General features: G+C 36.3%; 1 protein-coding gene and 1 long non-coding RNA gene across 2 annotated transcripts in view; one reads left to right on the forward strand and one right to left on the reverse strand.

Annotated features, from left to right (window-relative positions):
• The window catches only part of LOC105487679 (gamma-aminobutyric acid type A receptor subunit beta1), a 418256-nt gene that overhangs the window by 266678 nt on the left and 128183 nt on the right, over positions 1-23395 (reverse strand). Inside the window, exon 4 of the mRNA XM_011751201.3 lies at positions 7939-8159. Coding sequence (XP_011749503.1) covers positions 7939-8159 — 221 coding nt within the window. The remainder of the gene's footprint in view (positions 1-7938; positions 8160-23395) is intronic.
• On the forward strand, positions 4844-12211 carry LOC139362423 (uncharacterized). The gene is made up of 3 exons (XR_011621314.1): positions 4844-4866; positions 5680-5700; positions 12156-12211. It is a non-coding gene; the product is annotated as an uncharacterized lncRNA (long non-coding RNA).

Genomic DNA, 23395 nt, shown 5'->3' on the forward strand with positions numbered 1-23395 from the left:
GATTTTTTATTTCTAGCTTCCAGAACTGTGAGACTATGACTTTCTACTGTTTAAGTTATCCAGTTTGTGGTACTTTGTTACACAGCCCCAGCAAAGTAATACAATTACATTAAAATTAATAGAAGTGGATAGATCACGCTGTCAATATATCTGAATCTGTTCATCAATCTTCATATCATCAAAAAAGACAGTCACGCATTTTGGGTCCCTTCATAGAATTATCCTATACTGCTTAGGAAGCAGTCTTGCCAAAACACAACCCTGAAAGCAGGTAATCTAAATGTGATCAAGTCTTAACATAGGAGACAGAGATAGAGAAAGACATTTACAGCAAGGGAATATCATCACAAAAATGACATTGTTTCTTCAAAAAATAATTTACAAGGGGGGCTAAAAAGGGAAGAGAGGAAACTATAGAGTACAAGAGATGTGAATAATTTAGCAGGCAAACGCAATGTGTGTACTCTTTGGGACCTACTTTTAAGAAGTAAAGAAATAACAAATTATGAGACAGTAAAAGTTACTTTAGATCTCCCAGTGTTGGAATCTTTAGTATTAGCTTAATAGTAGTACATAGCTCCTAGTGTTGTAGTAAAGATTACATATGACAATATAGGTGAGCATTAAGCATAATGTCTGTTATATAATATATTTTCAATTACTTATTTACATGGGTTTTGGTGAAATTTCATTATACAATTGCCACTAATATTAGTTAAAATGATACTGTACATACATCTTACTTTGTATATACTTACAATGATAACAGACCTACATACATACTCAACAACACTAGTACAGAGACCTAATGTGGACCAGTATTGAAATGGAAGGCTTTTCACTTCCCATCTTAGTCCATTTTTGTGCTGCTATAACAGAACACCACGAACTGGGTAATTTATAATAAACAGAAATGTTCTGGCTCCCAGTTCTGGAGGCTGAGCAATCCAAGATTCCCTAGGGAGCTGCATCTGGTGGGGCCTTTTTGCTGAATCATAGAATGGCAGAAGGGGAAATTGAGGGCGCAAGAGAGAGAGAAAGTGCGCAGGGGAGAGAGAGCACATATGCCAGAGGGGTCACACCAACTCCCATGAAAAGCTTTAGTCCATTAACAAGGATGGAGACCTTATGACCTAGTCACCTCTTAAAGATCTCTGCTCTCCAAACTATCACAATGGCAATTACATTTCCACATGAGTTTTGGAGGAAACAAACATTCAAACCACAGCACTCCTCATTCCACTTGCCATTCACACACATTCATCTTAATTCCTCAAAACCACCTGGCCCTGGGCTCACATCTGGTAAAAGAAGAAGGAAGGAGTACTGTGGAAATTTGAAAGAAAGCAATTGTAGGGGCTAGGAGGAGAAGGCAAAAAATTTAAAAAGGCATTTTTTTTTCAAGGAGGTTAAATGCTCCACTAAATGTCTTCTCAGAATTAAATTGCTCTGCACCTGCCATTTTCAGGGAAAGATAACACATTCTTTCAGCACCCACATGGCTAGACCTTGGAGAGAATAAGTGTATGCAACCATCTGGATCATATTTGGACAAGAGGCCATTAATAGTGATAATTGCTCTTTGGTTAAAAGCCATCATGTAGATATAGAAAATGTTGCAGCTGACAACTATTGTGAATCAGGTGACTGCATCCTACGGTTTTTAATTTCATTTCTACAAACATTTATTGGGCATCTATTTGGTTTGAGAGAGGATGCAAAGGTTAAGGAAATACAGTTCACATTTTCAACAAATACACAATCCTGTACATCAGTGGAAAATGACTACAGAAAGATAAAACATAGTAATAGAGTCACAAATTTCAATTGATAAGATTACATTGTAGTAAGGCATCAAATGAGAGAGATTTTTCATCTGGCTAGGAAGGTCATGAAAGTCCTCATGGAGAAAGTGGAATTTGAGAGAGAATTTGAAGCAAAAGTAAGATGGGAAAAACTGGTGGGGTGGGGGAAAGAATGGGGGCAGAGAAGGGAGGGCATCAGTAGGGCTGTAGGGTTACCATGTAAAATACTGGTTTCCCAGTTATATTTGAATTTTAGAGAAATGACAAATAATTCTTGTAATATAATTACTGTTGAACAAGGTAGGGATTAAGGACTCTTACACCCCTCATGCAATCAAAAATCCACATATAACTATGGACTCTCTCACAACATAACTATTAATAACATACTGATAACACCTTACTAATAAAAACCCTTACTGATAATGTAAATAGCAACAAACATATAATTTACGTTATAGGTCTTACTTTATTTTTACAATAAAGTAATCTAGAGAAAATAAAATGTTATTAAGAAAATCCAAAGGATTATAAATCATACTGCTGTAAAGACACATGCACATGTATGTTTATTGTGGCACTATTCACAATAGCAAAGACTTGGAATCAACCCAAGTGTCCATCAATGACAGACTGGATTAAGAAAGTGTGGCACATATACACCATGGAATATCACACAGTCATGAAAAAGGATGAGTTCGTGTCCTTTGTAGGGACATGGATGCAGCTGGAAACCATCATTCTCAGCAAACTATCGCAAGAACAGAAAACCAAACACTGCATGTTCTCACTCAGGTGGGAACTGAACAATGAGATCAGGTGGACACAGGAAGGGGAACATCACACACTGGGACCTATTGTGGGGAGTGGGGAGTGGGGAGGGATAGCATTAGGAGATATACCTAATGTAAATGACAAGTTAATGGGTGCAGCACACCAACATGGCACATGGATACATATGTAACAAACTCGCATGTTGTGCACATGTACCCTAGAACATAAAGTATAATAATAAAACAAAAATCTTAAGGGGAAATAAAAGAAAATCATAAGGAAGGGAAAATATATTTGCTATTTATTAAGTGTAAATGGATCATCATAAAGGTCTTCATCTTCATAGTCTTCACATTGAGTAGGCTGAGGAAGAGGAGGAAAAAGAAGGGTCCTTCTTGCTGTCTCAGGGGTGGCAGAAGTAGATGACAGGGAGGAGGTGGAAAGGGAGGAGGGAGAGGCAGGCACATTCGGTGTAAATTTTATTGAGAAAAAATCCTCCAGTAAATGGACTTATGCAGTTCAATCCATGTTATTCCAGAGTCAGCTGTATATTCCATGAAATATTTATGGGATAAAGTATTTGAAACATACTGAATCTTGAAATGCCTCAGATATGTTTACAGAAATAAGCAGAGGGTCTTAGATTTCTGAAAGAGGAAACTTTTTTTTTTTTTTTTTTTTTTTTTTTTTTAGGAGAAGTAAGATGGCAGTAATGAGAAAAATTGAGATAGGAAATGGGCCAGGAAGTGACAGATAGTGAGGATGTTAATTTAGGTGGTAGAAGTGATTTGGAAATAGAGAAGGAGATTGAGATAGAGTGGAATAGAAGCAACAGATTAAATCTCAGTGACAAAAGAGATGTGGAATTACAGTTGCCTTCAAGTTTATGTCTATTGAATGGGATGATGGTAATTTCATTAACACTTGGGAAAGGAGGATGGCCCAGTTTTGAGAATCAAATGATATGAACTAGGGGTCATGTGAGGAGGAGCTGGCAGGCAATTCAAATACAGATGCTCAGTGAGCAATTGAAAATTTTTGAAACTTGATCGTTTGGGAATTTAGATATTTAAAGCTGTTAAACTCAATAAAATGATCAAATCTTGAAGAATCCTTAGAGTTTTCAATTAGTGGCAAAAGAGGAGTCAATAATGAAATAACAAAAAACAGAAGAACAAGAATAATTTAAAAATTGTGCTGGGTCTTGGAAGTCCTGAAGTCAGAGTCAGTCATTACTCTTACAGCATTCGGACAAGTCAAGATTCTTTAAGATTCTTTAATATTGAGAACTAGTGATGGTTTTGGTAATTTTTGGCAGAGCTGTTTTGGGAAAGTAGTATGGATGGGAACCATGTTGTTGGAGATAGAGGAGTAACGTATAGTGAGGCAGTAGAGGAAACCAAAGCTGTGAGAAAACTGGTGCTCAAAGCAGAAACTGAAGAGAGGGAGTCAACAGAGAGGAAGGGCTGAAGAGGTAGGTAAAATGGGGGAGCAAAGTCTGTAAAGAGTGTGCACCAAAAAGATTACATGCAGACATGAAGAGATTAGGCTCAGAGAAAAGAGAAAAATCCTCCTTAAAGTTAAGTGGAAGAAAGGGAGGAAAAACAGAAGAATTTTAAGTGACATAGAGGGAGCTGATACTGTATCTTCTCTGCTTTTGAGTAAGAAAGGAAATGACATCATGTGTTCTGAGATGACCAAGTTAAATGGCTCATAGCACACGGACTAAAGTTCTGGTCTCCTAACACAACTTACAGCACATCATGGACATTTTTTATTTAGATTCCCCACCTAAATGGAAGAGGAAGTAATAGAGGTTACTGGGTTACTCTTTTGTGTAATGCATTTTGTCACAGGAGGGTGACCCAAGGGCAAGAGGCACAAGGAATGAAGTCTCTCCCAAGGGCCGAATATCTGTTGCATAGTAGCCTGGTTCCTCTAGAAGTGCCAATCCCTCACCAGACACCATTCTATTATTTCAGGGTGTTTACAGGACTATGTGTCATTCCTTTGGTGAAAAATCTGATTTGACATAGTTCACAAAAATAGACAACTGACTCTATTCTTCTGGCTCATATAAGTTATAGTATCTCATATTGAGAGTTTGAATATAGCAAAAAATTGATTTTCTTTAAAATCTGTTTTCTGTTACGATTATGGAATACCTAGCCAAAGGCTTTCCAGTGCATTCAGAAAATCTCATTGATCACATGATTGCTAAAACCTACTCATTAATATATGGACCCATTCATGATGACTATGAGCTGGACTGATGGAAAGGATTAAGGTAAGAAGTTTGATTCTCTTAATTACTCATGCCTAAAATAAATACAGCTATAAATATTCCAATATGTTATATGATAAGGATATTCTAGTATGTATGCTTAGGAGGTGACCAATAACAGATATTCTTTAAAAGGCTCTTACCTAGAAAAATGCAGACTGTCATTTCTTAGATTAGGAAATGTTACATCAGGGGAATTAAAATGAATATGCCCTAATATATAGGATCACAAAGCAATGGAATTTAGGTTTAGTAGGTGATATAGTTTGGCTCTGTGTCCCCCACCCAAATCTCATCTTGAATTGTAATCCAAATTGTAGTCCCCAGGTGTCAAGGGAAGGCCCAGTGGGAGGTGACAGGATGATGGGGGTGATTTCCCCATGATGTTCTTGTGATAGTGAGTGAATTCTCATGAGAATTGTTTTTTTCGGTAAGGATGGGGTTCCTCCCCTTTGGTATTCTCTCTCTCACCCGCCACCATGTAAGACGTGTCTGCTTCCTCTTCTGCAATGATTGTAAGTTTCCTGATACCTCCCCAGCCAGGCAGAAGTGCAAGTCAATTGAACCTCTCTTGTTTGTAAATTACCTAGTCTTGGGTAGCATCTTTATAGCAATATGAAAACAGACTAATACAGTATGAAATTTAGGGATAGTTTCATCCAATCACTTTTTTTAAGGTTGGTGGATCTGAAGCCCAGGGAGGTGAAATGCCTTACTGAAGGGTATCAGCTGGTTAGGCCACAAGTCTCTTGACTCAAAGTCCCAAGTGCATTCCACTGACAAATTTCTTTTTTTCTTTTTCCTTTCAAATTTTAGATTCAGGAGGCACATGTGCAGGTTTGTAACATGACTACATTGCATGATGCTGGGGTTTGGGCTTCTATTAAATCCATCACCCAAATCATGAATATAGCACTCAATAGGTGGTTTTTCAACACTTGCCACACTCCCCTTCTCCCCAGTCTTGGAGTCCGCAGTATCTATTGTTTTCAGCTCTATGTCCACTGAAAAATTTCAACTCAGCTTCTGGAAAGTTATTCTTAGGGCCAAAATAGTGAGTGTGTGGCACATAATAGGCACTCAATGAGTATATTTTTAACTGAACAACTTTATCGCTATTTTAATTACTGATACCCCTGGTATCAGTTATACACCCTTGGTATGCAGTTTGTCCAGTGCCTGATAAGGCTATATAAGGCACAACTACTTTAGAGAAATACAATTTAGGACTTATTATGTATTGTCATATTGATTAGTTCATAAGATTGTCCCAGTAATGAGTAAGGGAGTATTAGCCCGTTACTATACAACTGAAAAACTAAGTCTTAACAAGTTTACATAATTTATTCAAGGTCAAGAAGTCAGAAAATTGTGGAGTTTATGCCCAATCTCGGTCCCCTGACTTTAGATGTCATACTTTCTCTGCTATACCTTATGACCTTTCCAGGATATTGATAACTTCTAGGGAAAGGAAAACCAAATCTGTGAGGGAAGAGGAAGTGGGAAAGACAGAGGAAGAGAAAGGGAAGTTATGAGAACTAGTGTGAGGCTCTTACAGAGAAAATTGGTGCCATAAAAAGAGCAGGGCACAGATAATAGATGAATGGTTTGTGTTTCTCTTTGGAAAGGTCATTGTCTGTTTGCTAGACAACAAGCTACAAAGAACTGGGTTTGCTCCGAAGGGATTAAAGTGGTGTACAACTTGGAAATAGGAGTTGACTTTTAAGTGCACTTGAATGGGAATGGAGTGGAAAAGCACAGGCATGGGAATCAGGATACATGGATTTTAGTCCCAGTTCTGGCATTACCTTATTATTCCCTTATATAAGGTACTTCTCCCTTTTCTGTCTCAGTTTTCCCAGTTGTAAAATGAAATGTATTCAACTTCATGATTCTCAAATATTTTCCTTCCTTTGGATTATTCCCATTGGTAGATGCTGGTAGTAATTTGGGAAATTCATGAAGTGAGACTCTGTAATCTGACAATGTAAGCCACATTCTTTCTCGCCAAAAAAAAAAAAATCTAGTTGCTCTTTTTTTTCAATCAATCAACTTTTTATATATTCTTTACTAATCCATATACTTACACATGTCATGGTTGATTAGCCTATTGAACTGAGTCATGGATTTACTCTCCCAGGATAATTTAGAATGGTAACTCATCCCTTTACACATCGGGCATGTCTGATGGAAGTTACACTGGTAACAGAAAAATTACAATTGATTTATAGTATATGAACCATAACTAATAATTAACCACCAATCTTGGATTAGTAGTCTTTTTGTTGTAGCTACCAATAGACTCAAGGGAACTGTTAATTTATTTTACCATTTCTCCCAAAGACTTTTAACTCAGAGATTTTTAACTGAAGTTGAAAGTCCTTGGGGTACAGAAAGAGTGGGAAAATTTCAAAGATTGTTTTACCAAGAACAACTACGTTATTTTACTGTGCAAATGAAGACCAAAGCTATCAAATTTCAAAGATCATTTTGCCAAGAACAACTGATATTATTTTACTGTGCAAATGAAGACCAAAAGTATCAACTAAATAACCAACCACTAGAAATTTCATCACAGATATATATTGTTTTCACTTGTATATTGTTTTGGGGCATTAGTGAATTTAAAGACATTAATTGTTATATTTTGACCCGTAACTGGAGTTTCAGCTTAGTATTCATGGTACATGGAAGGATTTCAAGGGGCTTATGAACACTCTGAAATAACAGGAAAATTTGAGATATTGTGAATATACAGGTTTCATCTGTTTCTCAAAAGAATCACTAAAGGTGGCAACAAAGAATAAACAGCCACCACTTTACATATCCTATAATAACAGTTTACAGTTCAGATATTTCTGTCGTAAAACTGGTAGGTAATTTTGATGTGTTGCCTATAATTTGTAATAAGCCCTTAACTACATGAGGGTTAGTAATAGACCTTCATAAGTATATGACACTCCATTTATATATTCATCTATATATTCTTGCTTCTCTTCCCTTTGCCCACTTCCAAAAGTTGAAAATGAAACAAAGCAACAACAACTTTAAAACATGCAATATAAAGTCATTTACCGGAGTCCATAGAGAACTGTTCCATCAGGATGCAGTCGAATCATTCGATTTTTCACTGTGACCCCATGCACAAATGATTTCTTGTCATTCAGAAAGTAGGTGTCTGGTACCCAGAGTTGGTCAGCTACCCTATTGTCTAGGGTGAGGTTTAGTGGGATTCCAGAATAAGAAAGCCTTTTGTCTTTCCAAGACTGCTGGAAATACATGGTGAGTGTATAATCCTGTGAAATAAAGAAAGCCAAAAGAAGAATTTTACTATCATTATCATCTAAGATTTAATAACATGTAGGATGTCCTGTAAGAGATTACATTTGAATATATTAAAATTTGCACTTAGAGGTATAAAGTAACTAACAGGTTAAAAGTACTAGGGGCCTTGCACTGTGGATCATGTCTGTAATTCCAGCACTTTGGGAGGCCAAGGCAGGAGAATCCCTTGAGCCCAGGAGTTCAAGACCAGCCTGTGGAATGTTATGAGACCTCATCTCTACAAAAAATAATTTTTAAAAAGTTAATTGGGTGTGGTGGTGCATGCCTGTAGTACCAGCTACTTGGGAGGCTGATGTAGCAGGATCTCTTGTGCCCAGGAGACTGAGGTTGCAGTGAGCCAGGATTGTGTCACTGTACTCCAGCCTGGGTGACAGAGCAAGACCTTGTCTCTAAAAATATATATAATTAGTTAAATAAATAATGAAAGTACTAGAACTATACTTGAAAGTATATATAAACATTTCCACCAATATAGAGCAAATAGATGTAACTGAATTTTAAAGTTTGAAGTTAAGGTAATGATGTCATGGGTAAGGTCATAAAGAGAAATTGTACAGAGGAATCTATGTTCACAAACATTGACCTCTGGATATTATATTATAGTTCTGTTTTGGAGAGGAATGTCTGATAAAAAATAACTAAAAAACTGAATGCATTTAAAAGGAAAGGGTGTTTTTCAAACCACAAATTCTTTTGAATGAACACTACTCTGTTTAACACATAAAGATTATCAATTTGCCCTTATCTGAATTTTTCTTTGAATTACAACTTATCTATGGTTGGGTCCTGAAAAGTAGTTATGAGGCACATAAAAATGGAGATGTTTATTTGGTCTGAAGACTAACCTCAGTGGTGGCACTATTCAACATTTCTCGCTTACCACATTTGTGTTTCATTTCAGGAAGTGGTGTGAATTCAGAGCTGGAATTGATCTTGAAGCTTGCTTCTTCACCTTCACAAGATATTACAAAGGACATCCCCCTGAACTTTTTCTTTCTACTTAGGTTTCCCCTGGCAGTTAGAGACAGGAATACTGGGATCACTATAAACGGCTCAAGCTGCTGGAAGGGATGGTCTTGCAGACAATGATCTTAGCACATTAGTTATTGTCTGTTTTTAACAACTCTATTAATGCAAAGTATGACTGTCCATTAAAGGAAAATAAATTGGCAGCAGTAAAATCCTAAAGTCTTTGACATGAATCTCGATAAAAACAGAAAGTGCACTTTTTCTAAGACATTGATATGGCAATAGTGACTTTGTGAATGCTTTAGTGACTGCTAGGAACACACTGTGTACCTCGTGCACAGTGTCCATGTACTACCACTGTTATATATACCACTGGGGAAAAAGAATTATTCGAATCATGTCTAACATCTGGGCAAACTGCACTTCATCTAGACTTCCAAATGGATATTTATGCATTTCTGAAAAATCTTAAAATATAAAACAATATTCTTTCTGCACAATGAATTCCAGGGTCTTTTAACCGTATTGAAGAACATTGATACTATTTATTCAGAAGCCGCCTTCCAATAATTTAAAGACATTCTTTCTTGTTCAATGGCAAAAGGATATTCACATTTGACTATTAGTCCCACAGTATCCATTTTAAAGATATAAAACCTCCTTCCACCTTACCTTCATATTAAAAAAAAATAACCCTCAGGCTACCTACAGTCCTCTTCTCAGTCACTGACATTCTCATTTGCATCATCTACAAGTTCTTAATATTGTGATTTTTTGGAGGAAAATGAATTGGGCAGATTATGGGTTTAGATTACAAAACTGCTTGATTTTAAACTCTACCATATGTAAGCCTAATTATGAGTGACTGACATAATCTCTTGTACCTAAGATGCCTCTTTTTTTTTTTTTCTTGTCCTTTAAAGACAGTCTCACTTGGCCATCCTGGCTGGAGTGCAGTGGCCCCATCCTAGCTCACAGCAGCCTCAGATTCCTGGGCTCAAATAATCCTATCTTTCAGCCTTTCAAGTACTTGGGACTACAGGCATGGACCATCACACCTGGCTATTTTTTTTTCTTTTTTTCTTTTTATTTTTTGAGACCAGGTCTTTCTGTGTTGCTCAGGCTGGTCTCAAATTCCTGGCCTCAACTGCTCCCCTGGCCTCAGCCTCCCAAAGTGCTGGGCTTACAAGTGTGAGCCACCGCACCTGACTTGCCTTATTTCTAAAATGAAAAAATAGCATTTTACTGGCTTTTTGTGAGAATCAATTGAGAAAATTAAAGTTAAGGTACTTTAGAAACCATAATGTGCCAAACAAATAAATTATCTTCAAAATTTTTAATTGCTATGTACAAATTAGTGTTACACTTCCAAATACTTAGAGTGTATATGCTCATTTTCATGAGCATTTCTATTTTTAAAGAGATGTTTATAAAAGAATTTGTAGGCAGATGGACTCTGTTGGCCATGAAAATAAACAATTGTGATGAATTATAAGTCTTGGTGGTGGATTCTTGTTTATAATTCAGCCAGTGTAGGAAAATTAAATATCAGCCACAGTCATAGTGTAAATGTTGCCACGGCAGTCAGCATGATCAACAATGGAATACATGTGTCAGCTTATACCAATTCCTCATTAGCATCCAGATTCTTATGAGTGCCACACAGGATTCCTCACAATGTAACCTGCAGCAAAATCCTTGCTCCACAATTATTTTCAATAACGTTTTAATATGCGATGGGGAAAACATATGATCATAAAGTATAAGGGACTATCTTGAAAATTGGTAGGAGTAAATTTTACCTCAAAAGAGAAGTATATGAAGTAATGCATTGGTTAAGTAGCTTTATTTAACCATTCTACAATGTACACATATTTGAAAACATCATGTTGTACACAATAAATATATACAATTTTAATTTTTCAACTTTAAAAAAGGCAAAATAATACTGAATGATAAATGCTATATTAATACATAGCATTTATTATCATTTACTTACTGGTGTGATAAGTGGAGAACAGAAAGGAGAAAACATGGGTAATCCCTGTTTAGACCTCTGTGTGTGTGTGTTTGTGTGTGTGTGTGTGTGTGTGTGCGTGTAGACGTTTCCCCTTTCCTCTTTGGAAACTATTTTTGTTTCCTGTAGAGAAAGAGCTACATGCCATGTGGTGAAATCTTTGTTATACAACTCATTCTGTTTTCAATAAATATTGAGTAAAAATTATATCATGGTTATAAATTCAAGCAATAATGTACCTGATTTGCAATAGAAGTTATCCAGTGAAAATGAACATATGCTAGCATATTACATCTGCAAGTAGGTAAGGGGGAGCAAGTACCCTTCACTCCTGGTCTTTTAATGCATTTCTAGGGTTAGCCGCCTAATCTAGGACCTGATTCTATGATGAATGAAAATACAGACATATGATATTGATAACCTTAATAAAACCTTTTTGAAGGTAATGATAATTGTGGTGATAATAATGAACATTATGGAAGTACCAAAATACACCAATTTTTCCTTTTTCTACAATCTATGTAAAACCACATGCATGACAATAATTCCCTTCTCCTGTGGCGTGCTCTGTGCTCATGGTTCTCATAACCCTTTCATATCTATTATTACATTTGTTCTCACAGAAACCTTGTGAGATGGGCAAATTTTCCATGAAAGTATTTATCATTTACAAGTCAGAGAAACTACTTACTATATTTTAAACAATTTTTTTATCCACCCCTTAATATAAAAGTTAACAATGACATTTGACTATAATAAAGCCTATGACTTCATTTCGGTGGATTCTAGTTTTAGGTAGAAAAGAAATCCTCTAAATTGTATTTTTGTTCTCTTACACAACCAGTTTTCTGTTAATTCTTCATTAGTCCAAAGTGCAAGCACTCCATAGAAGATGGAACATTTTTTTCAGAAAGAAATTAATGCTCTTTGGCCAACAGCATTAAAATTATTTTCCTTCTAGGTGTGTTCACAAGTGTTCCACCATCTTTCTCAAGTGTGCAAGCTATTTCTTGAGAGAAAGTGTGACGTATTTAGAAACTGTGGGCCATAGGGAATTCTTTGACACTGAGGTAAGTTAATGTGATAAATGGATATGAGCTTGCTAATAAAATTAATTGGGCTAATTCAGGCATGACAGAATTCGATTCATTGAGGAAAGGCAAGATGGACAATACCAAACCAGTAGCGCTCAATAAACTTCAAAACATTTTTTAAAAATTATCTTTATTTATTTATTTATTTTTTTTAGATGGAGTCTTGCTCTGTCACTCAGGCTGGAATGCAGTGGCATGATCTCGGCTCACTGCAACCTCTGTCTCCCAGGTTGAAGAGATTCTCCTGCCTCAGCCCCCTGAATAGCTGAGATTACAGGCGTTTGCCACCACGTCTGGCTAATTTTTGTACTTTTAGGAGATGGGGGTTCTCCATGTTGGCCAGTCTGGTTTTGAACTCCGACCTCAGGTGGTCCGCCCGCCTCGGTCTCCCAAAATGCTGAGATTACAAGTGTAAGCCACTGCGCCTGCCCCCAAAACAACATATATATGGTTTTTTTTTTTTAATCTAGAGATGATTAAAGGTACGGTATAAGAAAATTATGTTAAATAAAAGTCATTCTTTTGGAGAAAAAAGGTAACATTCTTCCTAGATTTATAGTTTTAAGGACAGGCTGATTCTTCCCCCCATATTAGGTACATTTAACAGTGTCTGAAGACAGTTTTGGTTGTCACCAGTGGGATTAGTGGTGTGCTCCTAGCATCTGTGGGTAGTGGCCAGGGATGCTCCTTCACTTTCTACAATGCACAGCACAGGACCCCACAACAAAGAATTGTCTGCTTCAAAATGTCAATAGTGGCAAGGTTGAGAAACCCTGCCTTATATGAAAATATCTCTTTTAAATATGAGTAAAAGATTTCAAAATGTTTTACCATTGTTTATCATGAAAAATATGTATATGAACATGCTAATCTGGAGATTTTAATGTATCCTTCAAAAGTTTATGCTAGGGAATGCTGACATAAGATGGTTTATACCATAAGAAAACGTTTTATTAAAATCCATTAATTATCTAGCATTTGGAATAGGAAAAACAGCTATGCAGTGCAGGCAAATATGTTAAAGTATGTGTTTTACTAGAATGAGATGTAAGAAGACATCACAGCGAGCTGCAAAAGGGAGGGTTCCTTGTTCTCTGACCCCACAATCTGCACATCTCAGATTATGTTAGGAAAGAGACAGGATATTGCTTTAGCATCTAGTAATGGAGCATCCACTCAAAAGGGTCGTTCAAGCAATTTCTTCTTTTCTAACTATTCTCAAGAAAGGCATTACATGTATTTTTGTAATATGTGTGTATATCTTTTGGGGAAAGAACCAAAGCTCTTGTTCACATTTATGTTTTATCTTACATTGATTTTAATATATATTAAAAGGAGTCCCAAGTACAAGCCTCTGTTCCCCATAAAATATTCATGTCAGTTTAGCTGAGCTCTGAGATCTGCCCTTTGTAAAACTTGGGCTGCTTCCCCGGAAAGACTTATTAGAGTAGAACTGTGCATCACTGCCTATGACTTCCACAGTTCTTCTGTGATGGAGACTGCCTGCCTGTAATCCCTGCTGCTTGAACAGAGTCACATTCTGTATCACATGAGGCTGCTCTCCTCCCATTTTTGGAATAGGAGTAGATACCTGATTCAAGAACAGTTGCTTCACAGGCAGTCAATAAACATAAGCCTGGCTCGAAAAAGTTGAGATGGACCAATCAGAGTCCTTTCTCAGGAATTTGCTTGTTCGACAAAGGATCTGAGGCAGGAGCTGTGGGACCAAGTGCAAAGGTTATGACTAAGAATTAGGGCTGCACTGCTATTATGAAGTTATAAGAGAGGAGAGACTGTGAATCAAAAGAGGAAGCCAGCCTGTAGAGAAAGAAAGAAAGTGGAGAAAAATGCAGAAGATGGCCATAAGGGGCAGAGTTTATTGTTAGAGGGTGAATGAACAGATTGACGAAGACTTTCTACTTCTGTTTCTAGTTCTCCCGAGGTCTGACATGTTCAGTGCTTTAGCTCCTTGTGATCTCTCTTTGGTATCCTTACACCAAATTCCACTTTCCTTGTGCTAATTTACTCCCATCTTCATTTCTTCCAACCAGAAAAAGTTGTAGTAATGATGCTCATCAACATACAAATCAGAATCTCATTACCAATAATTGCATACATTAAAGGCCAAGGAAACCTCATACAATCATCTAGCCCACCTCCCTGAACTGAAAAATTGGAGGTATGCTGAGAAATCTTAGACCTAGAGATGTTAAACGACTTTTAAAAAGGGAGAAATATTTGATTTCGGTTTTGTTTATTAACCAAGACAGCAAGGAAGAGAAGAAACACATATTTACTTGCCAGCAAAACAATTCCCTATTAAACACAATGAAAATAAATTACCAAGATAAGTCACCTATATATACTAGTATACATGCTGGTAACAAGAAAAGCCCCTTAGGATAAGAAAAAAAAAACATAATTTGTATGTGACAATCAGTGAAAAATGGTCTGATAAATAAATCAATCTAAACCGTAATTGTAATCAACCACAAAACATCGGTTTCTAATAGAACCTTCTGTCTAAATGAATGTTTTGGTTTTCACTGTCACCATTAAGTACATTCTAAAGCAGAAATTCATCATTGTATCCTTCAGGTTTGCTGTTAATTTCTAATCTTTTATCTTTACATCATCTAGTGTTATGTTAACTATTAATATGTGTTTGTTGTGCTTATTCCTTAGCCTTGTTTTGTTATAATACCTTTAAAATACATGCATTCTTCATTAACATTGTTGCTAAAGTGCATGTTCTTATTTACTATTGATTTTTCCCAGCTGTAGCCTAGTGTGTGCTTCAGAGAACATAATCTTCTTTTACCTTTGTCGCATCCTAAATAGTCCCATTTGGTCTACCCATCTGTGTAGTCAGACTTTTTGTTAGTGTTGTGTTCTGAACAATTTTGAAATTAATCAATCCAATGACTGAACAGAATCATGTAGTTGTGATGCTACACCAAATGATAATCATCTAAGAAAATCACATGGAACACATTTTAATACATAGGGCACATATGACACTGACATGCCAACTGGAGTATGAATTACAATAAAATGAACTGCATGGCATGAGACTCACTATAAGAAACTCTGAGCCTGTACTCATATAGCATAGGGTTTTAGCGTTCTTAATCTAATATCTACTCTTAAAACTATAAAGATCAATGTAAAAACCTATTTTTGATGATGAACCCAATTTCTTTAAATAGATATAAAATTTATATTTCACACAGTGACAGCCTAAATGGCTTTCATTCGAAAAACTAAGTAATCAGAAGCTCAGATAGTTTTTGTTGTTTCCATGGTAAGATATAGTGAAATGTTGGGCCTGAAGTAGGGAAAATTTTCTAGAAACTTTCAATTCAAAATATTTTAGCTTTTTAGAATGACTAACTCATTGTATCAACTTTTAATGGTTGTTTACTATATTTAAACGATTGTATTATGCCAGATACTGAGATATAAAGGCTGACTTATACATTCTCTGCCTCAAGGAACTCATAGGCTAGTAGGAGAGACTTAGCACTGCTTATTTCCAAGCTTTTCCACTGTCCTCTGCAGGCTTCTCAGTTCTTCCACCACCCGTGTAACCAGCTCCCTGCATGAAGTTCCCATCACTTCAAATACTCAGAGAATTCAGAGTGGTTCCACTTTTCGTTACCGGCATCTGCCTAATAAAGGATACAAGTTGATTGAGTAGGAGTATATCAGTTTAATAAGCACTTGCATTAGCCTAGAGAATAGATAAATCAGAGTTGACTTAATACACCACTAAAAGAAAGGTGAAAGCGAGGAAAACTGTGAGTTATTTGAGGCAGCACTTGGTGGCCTTTTAATATGGGAGGTTAGGGAGAAGGAGGCACCAAGGATGGCCACCAGGTTTCTGACCTGAGTAGGTAGGTAGACTACAATAAGAAGAGTTGAAGATTGGGGGCTGAAGATGACTATTCATTTCAGATGGGTTTGTGTTGTGGGTGTCAGTGGCACATGCCCATAGAGGTGCCAAATAAGTAGTTACGGGTCAGAATATAGGAAGACAGGGCTCAAGGAAAAACACAACTATGTGACCATGAGTGATAGATGAAGTCGTGGGAATGGATTAGCTCACCATGGAGAGAGCATAGGGTGAGAAGAGGATAGAGCCCTGGGAAACTGGATTCTAGGATTAGTCATTCGCTCCTTTGAGCTCCCACAACTCTCTTTTACTTTGATTGTAGCACTTATCCTATTGTTTTAAAATTATTTCTCAGTCCCACTAGATTCTGAGTTCCCGAAAGGCAAAGTTTATCTTTCAGGGTCCTGGCATAGTGTACAGTGGATAGCAAATGATCAAATGCATCAGTTGAATGTGAAGTAAGTGGTGTCATGTATTTGGGGCACTGAAGATCAGAAATAAGTGTGTTAGTGCCATCATCTGATTACATTCCAATTTCCTGAAAAATTGTTCATCCTTATAAAACATAAATGGGTACTTTCACATAACTAAAATAATTAATAATCCAGAATTTCTATTCTCTAACAACTCAAAAATGAGTGAGTCTATAATTCCTGAAAACATAGAGAATTAATAGATTTCCAGGAGATGACAAAAGCATATGGCAAAAATAAAATTAAGTTTAAAAATTTACTCCTTAGAAATGAATTAATAGTGACTTTATACAAAATATTAAGAAATATATTTTGAGATATGTCAAAGTGGTATTTTATTGATGGTTCCAGCAATTACTGTCATCAGTTTGATAGTACAAGGCTACTTGTACTTAAGTTTTAAAAATTGATCTCTATTTAGTGAAATTTTGAGGCTTGTTTACAAGTTAGTCAATAATCAAAACAAAAAATACTAAATTGATCATTAACTCATCAAGATAATGATTCATAAACCACTTGCATTTTAAAAACCACATAATGGCATATGACACAATAGATTTTCTATATGTTCCTTAGTTCCAGAGATTCATAGGATATTAGTGTTTCCATTTTTCTCAATATATAAATAAGAGCAGAAATAAAATCAGATGCATGGAAGATCTAACAGAATATTCAGAATATGGTGGTTTGGGCTGACTATGCTTAGGTGGACTATGACTACATGACCCGAATGGTAGCCAGTATGTGGTATGCCTGGTAACCCAAGAAAGCGAGGCTAGTTATGAAGCAAGCTAAATTGAGAAAGGATATATGAATCTGAATTAAATCAAGATTCTATCAAAACTCATATTACTTTGAAGAAATGAAGAAATTCATGTGTCATTTTCTAACATTGGAAGGCAGTCTTTTCTTATGATTTGTGATTTTCTAATAAGTACAGAGCTTAAAAGGGAGAAGTCTATAGGAAGAATTCTAGGTCTGTACTCTTTTGTTGGAGGAGAAAGAGGTTTTAGGGATTCTTGACTTAAAATAGAGTGGAAAAGGATTCAGTAATATTCCTTCCAAAAATCAAATAGTTCTGATATCCCTTAGAGCTTTCAGTTACCTTTCCAGTAAAGACTCTATTGGGCCCATTTGGAAACCTTAATATCAGATGTTCTAACAGAAAGACTGATTTTTATCAAATTATCCATCAAATTATTATTCTAAAAAGACTAATGGTAATAATCCATGGGGAGTCCCTGAGGAAGTCTTAAAATAGAATGAATAGCGTAATTATAATGCCCTAATATCAACTTTACCACGTTAACTCTTTTGCCTCCTTCTCTGTCTTCTGTATACCATCTTGTATTTTAAAAATTTACTATTCACAGACAATCACCATCAACATTCTGGTGGTTTTCTTTCTCCTTCTACTTAAAAAAAATCATTCTATATATGACTTTTTAATCACATGCATTGCTCCTTTTTTCACAGCTATTTGTTTAGTCATTTATTTATTTTTGTCTGTTTATTGCTTATCACCTCACCTTCTCTAACTTACTTTCTTTCTCTAACCAAGTTACCTAGTGGTAGGCAATTTTGTGTATTTTTGCTCATGCTTATAACATTGTGTGTATGTGTATATATATCTATATATACACACACACATACACGGCTTTTGTCATGTATTGAAAAGATAGTATACGTTTACTTCTGTAATCTTTCTTTTCTTTTTTCTTTTTTTTTTTTTTGAGACGGAGTCTGGCTCTGTCGCCCAGGCTGGAGTGCAGTGGCCGGATCTCAGCTCACTGCAAGCTCCGCCTCCCGGGTTTACGCCATTCTCCTGCCTCAGCCTCCTGAGTAGCTGGGACTACAGGCGCCCGCCGCCTCGCCCGGCTAGTTTTTTGTATTTTTTTAGTAGAGACGGGGTTTCACCGTGTTCGCCAGGATGGTCTCGATCTCCTGACCTCGTGATCCGCCCGTCTCGGCCTCCCAAAGTAAATCTTTCTTTTCTTAATGACACAGCACAGAAATTCTCCAATTAAATGAGTAGACATACAACTCATTTTACTTAATAGCTACATAGTATAGTATGATATGAATATACTGTTAATTATTTAATCATTATTCTATTAATGCTCATTGCAGTTGTTTTAGGGTTTTTACAACTAAAACAATTTTGCAACAAATCTCTTCTGCATCTGTGTGTGTGTGTGTGTGTGTGTGTGTGTGAGAGAGAGAGAGAGAGAGAGAGAGAGAGATGCATTCTCATATTCTATCTCAGCTCACTTCATAGATAGCTTGGCTTTTGTCATGCTCACCAAACATGCAATATGAAATAACCCCGTGTGTGTGTGTGTGTGTGTGTGTGTGTGTGTGTGTAAGCATATTTACTAGTACTAAATTACATTTTTTTTGTTTGCATGATGCCATGTTCTGGAGCTCAATATTATAATTTGCTAAAGTAAATAAAATAAAACCATAGCCTGCTCCTTTGGAACTATCATTTTCTAAATATTTAGCTAAACCCAAATGTGTAAAAAGTCTCAAGTAAGGCCTTAAAGTCAGGTTTACAGAACCAAAGAGCCACATAAATATCCATATTGGCCATCTCCAGTGGCATCTGTTCGAACTTCTGTTGGTCTTTGACTGAGTCTGGCTAGAAGTGTCTTGGCAGACACTACTGGAGAAAAGGATTTTTGGTTACTTTATATCTCATGATGAGAACATAAAGAAAAAGAAAACTCTAGAAATGTCTTTGTGAGTGAAGAAAAAAATATTTGAGAATATTAAAGCAAAAATTTGGATAGCCTTAATTTTCCTCTGATGTAGCTTTATAATCATCCTTGGGCCAGTATCAAGCACACACATCTAAATGAATTAAGGATATAGACTGGACCTAACTAGGAAAGAAACCTCCATACTAATGGCATGGGAAAACAAACTGAGCTATCAACTAAGTCTTTGGCTAAAATAGACATTCAGTATAATAATGACATGTGGCATTAGGAATTGGGAGACTTGGAATCTAATTTAAAGACTCATTGCTTATTAGTTCTGTGATTGTAGAGAAAAATTTATCAAATAGTCTGAAACTCAATTTCCTTATTTGTGTGATGAGCAGAAACACTCTTAATGAGATTGTTGGGATGATCAATTGAAATACTGTATGTAATAGTCCTAACAAACTTTAAAAACTATAATTTAATAAGTAAGAAAAATCAAGTAGCTTAAAATATGTTACAGAGCAATGCAGTTCATAATACATATTTTCATTCTCTTTGGGTAAATTATCAATTTTGGAACCCTAAATACTTAATAATAATTTCTGTCTGTTTCTGAACATTTAACTATATGATCAACACTTTACTGGGTGCTTTCTATATGTTATATTGTTTATAACAATAGAAAACCACCATATAGAGTAGGAGTTAATAACCTCCTTTGATAAGTGAGACTGAGTTTAAGGGATGCCCAAAGTGATTCTTCTCAAAAATATCACAGCTGTGATTTGAACCCTGGTCTGTCTGACTCTATGGGCAAAGTTCTTTCCACTATATCACATAACGTGCAATGGTTTAGGCATGTACCACAAGCACAAAAGGGTTTCCTCCTAGGTCATAGCTTTCATCTCTTGCTCAAGGCTGATTTCTGCCTTGCTTTTTTATGGATGCCAATTAATCATTAACATTCAGTTCTTGGGTAGATTTTCCAGTTTTCTCTGATGTTTTATCCATGAATTCTCCTTCATCAGTCAGTGATGCTGATGAATGTTGCTGCCATGATGTCCTCTGTGTGTGGTTGATGCTATATACAAATCGATCATTCATCACTGCCCTGGACAGTTTGTCAGATGTTAGCCAAGGGAAAGTCAGCATTTTTGTTCCACGGTAATCCTTAAGGAGTATGGAGAGTGGAATAATTTTCTTTTGGTAGGATGGCTTTCACATTAAAAAGTCTGCCAAAGTATTTTACCACTTCTGAGTAAAAACTTCATTAATCATTAGTTATGGTAGCAACTATATTTTGCTTGCTAGAAATTATTTGTAAGAGACAGATAAAAGTCAAATATTGCTATGTGCTTAGAGGTTAAAGGTCTGTTAATTTAGATTGTGAGTGTATGACGATTCTAGGATAAAAGATGAGCATAAACTGATCGAGGGAAGGGGCTAGTGCCCCTATGACCCAGCGCCAAGCTGACAGAATGCCAAATAAAGGAACTATCTCTGGCCCAAAATAGAACTATGCTCCCCCACCTTTAAATCGGGTCCTCTATCTCCACCCTGATTCTCATTGAATGGTACAATCAAACACTCCATTGACCAAATGTGAACCTAAGAGTCTTTCTTGACTCTTTTTCTCTTCTGGCATTTCTGCTTCATTAAAATGTTTCTTTATTCTGTCTATACCCGCTACAATCTAGTTTGGTCTTTATCACTTCTCACCTGATTTACTATAATAAGCTCCTAAGTATCCTTCTCTTTCTAGTCTTGCTTTTCCCTCATCCATTTGTTATATGGCAGGTAAAGTGAGATTTCAATTTTTAAAAAACTGCAAATATGATCATGTTGCTCCCAAGGTTACATTTGCTATAGCTCCTCAATGTTATGAGAATAAAAATACAAATTTCTTAAGGGCAGACAATACTTTCCTCTGTCTCTATCTTATCTCTACAGTCACACTTCTTACTTGTTTCTTTTACTCTATTATACAGCCACCCTAGTCTTCTCTTGGTTCCCTCAACATACCTCTTGTCTTGCTACAAAATCTTCTTGGTCTGGAACACCGATTCCTCCTGTCTTGCCCCTTTGCCTTTGCCTGGCTAAATTGTTTTGAACAGGCCTTAGAGTGGAAATGGAACTACACCCTCTTTTCCCATGTCAGGAGCCAGGAAGTCTGGGATTGGCCCTTCCTACGTGCTCCTACAGTATGTTGTCATCATGGCCTGCATCGCTCTGTGTGGAAATTAGCTGGGTGCTCTTTTATTTCTTCCACTAGACACTGGGCTTCCCAAAGGGATATTGCTCTTGCTACATCCTCAGTGTTGAGAACACGGCCTGCCATCTAGTGGATTCTCAAACTACTATTTGCTGAATAAGTCAATAAATGGATTGGAGTCAGGAAAATCCAAAGATAGACATCCCAGTTAAGAAAAAAATTAAAAATAGTAGTGGAGGTGAAACACTCTATTAGTCTGAATGAAGGCAGAAAAATATGAGGTTGTATAAAAGAAGGAGGAAAGAAAAAGAAAGAAAGAAAATAGAATGGACTTAAATTGGTTGCTGCAGATATGGGAGATGAAGAAAATAATGTAAGCACTCAAGGAGGACCAGAATTTATAGGAATGAAACATTGGATGTTAATTTAAAGTGCTTGAAATAGAGACATAAATGGTAAAGGGCAAGATGTAACTGATGAGCAAGACTCACTTTTAGACTATATTATCTTATGTATTTAAAATTTCTTTTTAAATACATTTTAAATGTGCCTTAATCACTCTCTAGTGGAGGTATATGTTTCAAAGATAGGCATCAGCAACAAAAGTGGCCCAGAAAAAGAAATTGCCCTAAATAATTTACCATTCAGTCAATCAAATTCCTATTAAACTGAGTAGTCACACTAACACATTTCTCTTTACGACATTTAAAAGGTATCAATTTTGTCACATTCTAAGCTTTACATCATTTAAAAATTTTTCTAAAAGTATTGCCTTTAAGAAAAGTCATGCAGAAAACCAGGTTTGCTGAGAATGAACCTGAGGATCTAGAAAAGTGGGTTTTTAGATCTTTGGCAAGACAGAAATCCCAGAAAGTGAGCTCTTCTCTCTAGCAAAATGAGTAGATTGACCTGGATCAACAATTGTTATCTCAGTGTGCATAATTCCTTCCAGGACAACTTGGACTATCCTGAAATTTACATTTTCTGACAGATGCTTCCACGGAGAATTATTATGCTATTAATTCTCATGTCATTATTGAGGAATTAATTTGAGAATGGCCTGGAATTCCCTAAGGATTCTTCAAAATCCTAAAGGAGCAATGTCTATGCTTTCATTAAGCCTAGAAAATCTGTTCCTGTCTCCATTTATAATGTCATTTCCTATTTTGTTAATTTCCTCCTATACTTTCTTTCTACTGCAGCAAAGGGAACTTAAGCCTGAAAATTCATCTTATTGTTGCTCTATAAAGACACATTATCGTGACTACTAAAAAGAGGAAAAAGGGGAGAGAGAGAAAAAAAAAGAGAGGAAGAGAAAGAGAGAGAGACTTTTATTATCTTTACTTTCTGGTACTTTATGTTCTCCTGTCTTTTTGACTTGCTTACTTCTGGCTCAGCAAATTTTTTTTTAAATATGTAAATTCTGGAAGATACAGAAAATTGAATCCTAGCTCAGACACGAGTGGAAATCAAGGATCAGCAACGGCGTGACCGCTAAAGTGATATCTGCAAATATAATGCAGAATTTTATTTTTGAAAAGCAGCTTGAGTTCCCTCCAATCTTCCACACTTTGTCTGTGCCCATTTCCCTATCCTGAAGGTGGAAGAGACTGAAGGACAAGAGACACCTTGTATAGAAATAAAATGGAGAGTTTTAGGAAGGATAAAAGGGCTGTGCTGATGCATTTTTTTTCATCCGCACGGAGCAATGTGTATTTTGGTACAGTGCTAAGAATCCTCGAGCAATTTCTCTCATGTCACAAGTTTAAAGAGTTATCTATGAATGAGTCAGCCTGGGAGTTGCTATGGTAACAATTCT

The sequence above is a fragment of the Macaca nemestrina genome, chromosome 3 (assembly GCF_043159975.1).
Source record: "Macaca nemestrina isolate mMacNem1 chromosome 3, mMacNem.hap1, whole genome shotgun sequence".
Lineage (NCBI taxonomy): Eukaryota > Metazoa > Chordata > Mammalia > Primates > Cercopithecidae > Macaca > Macaca nemestrina.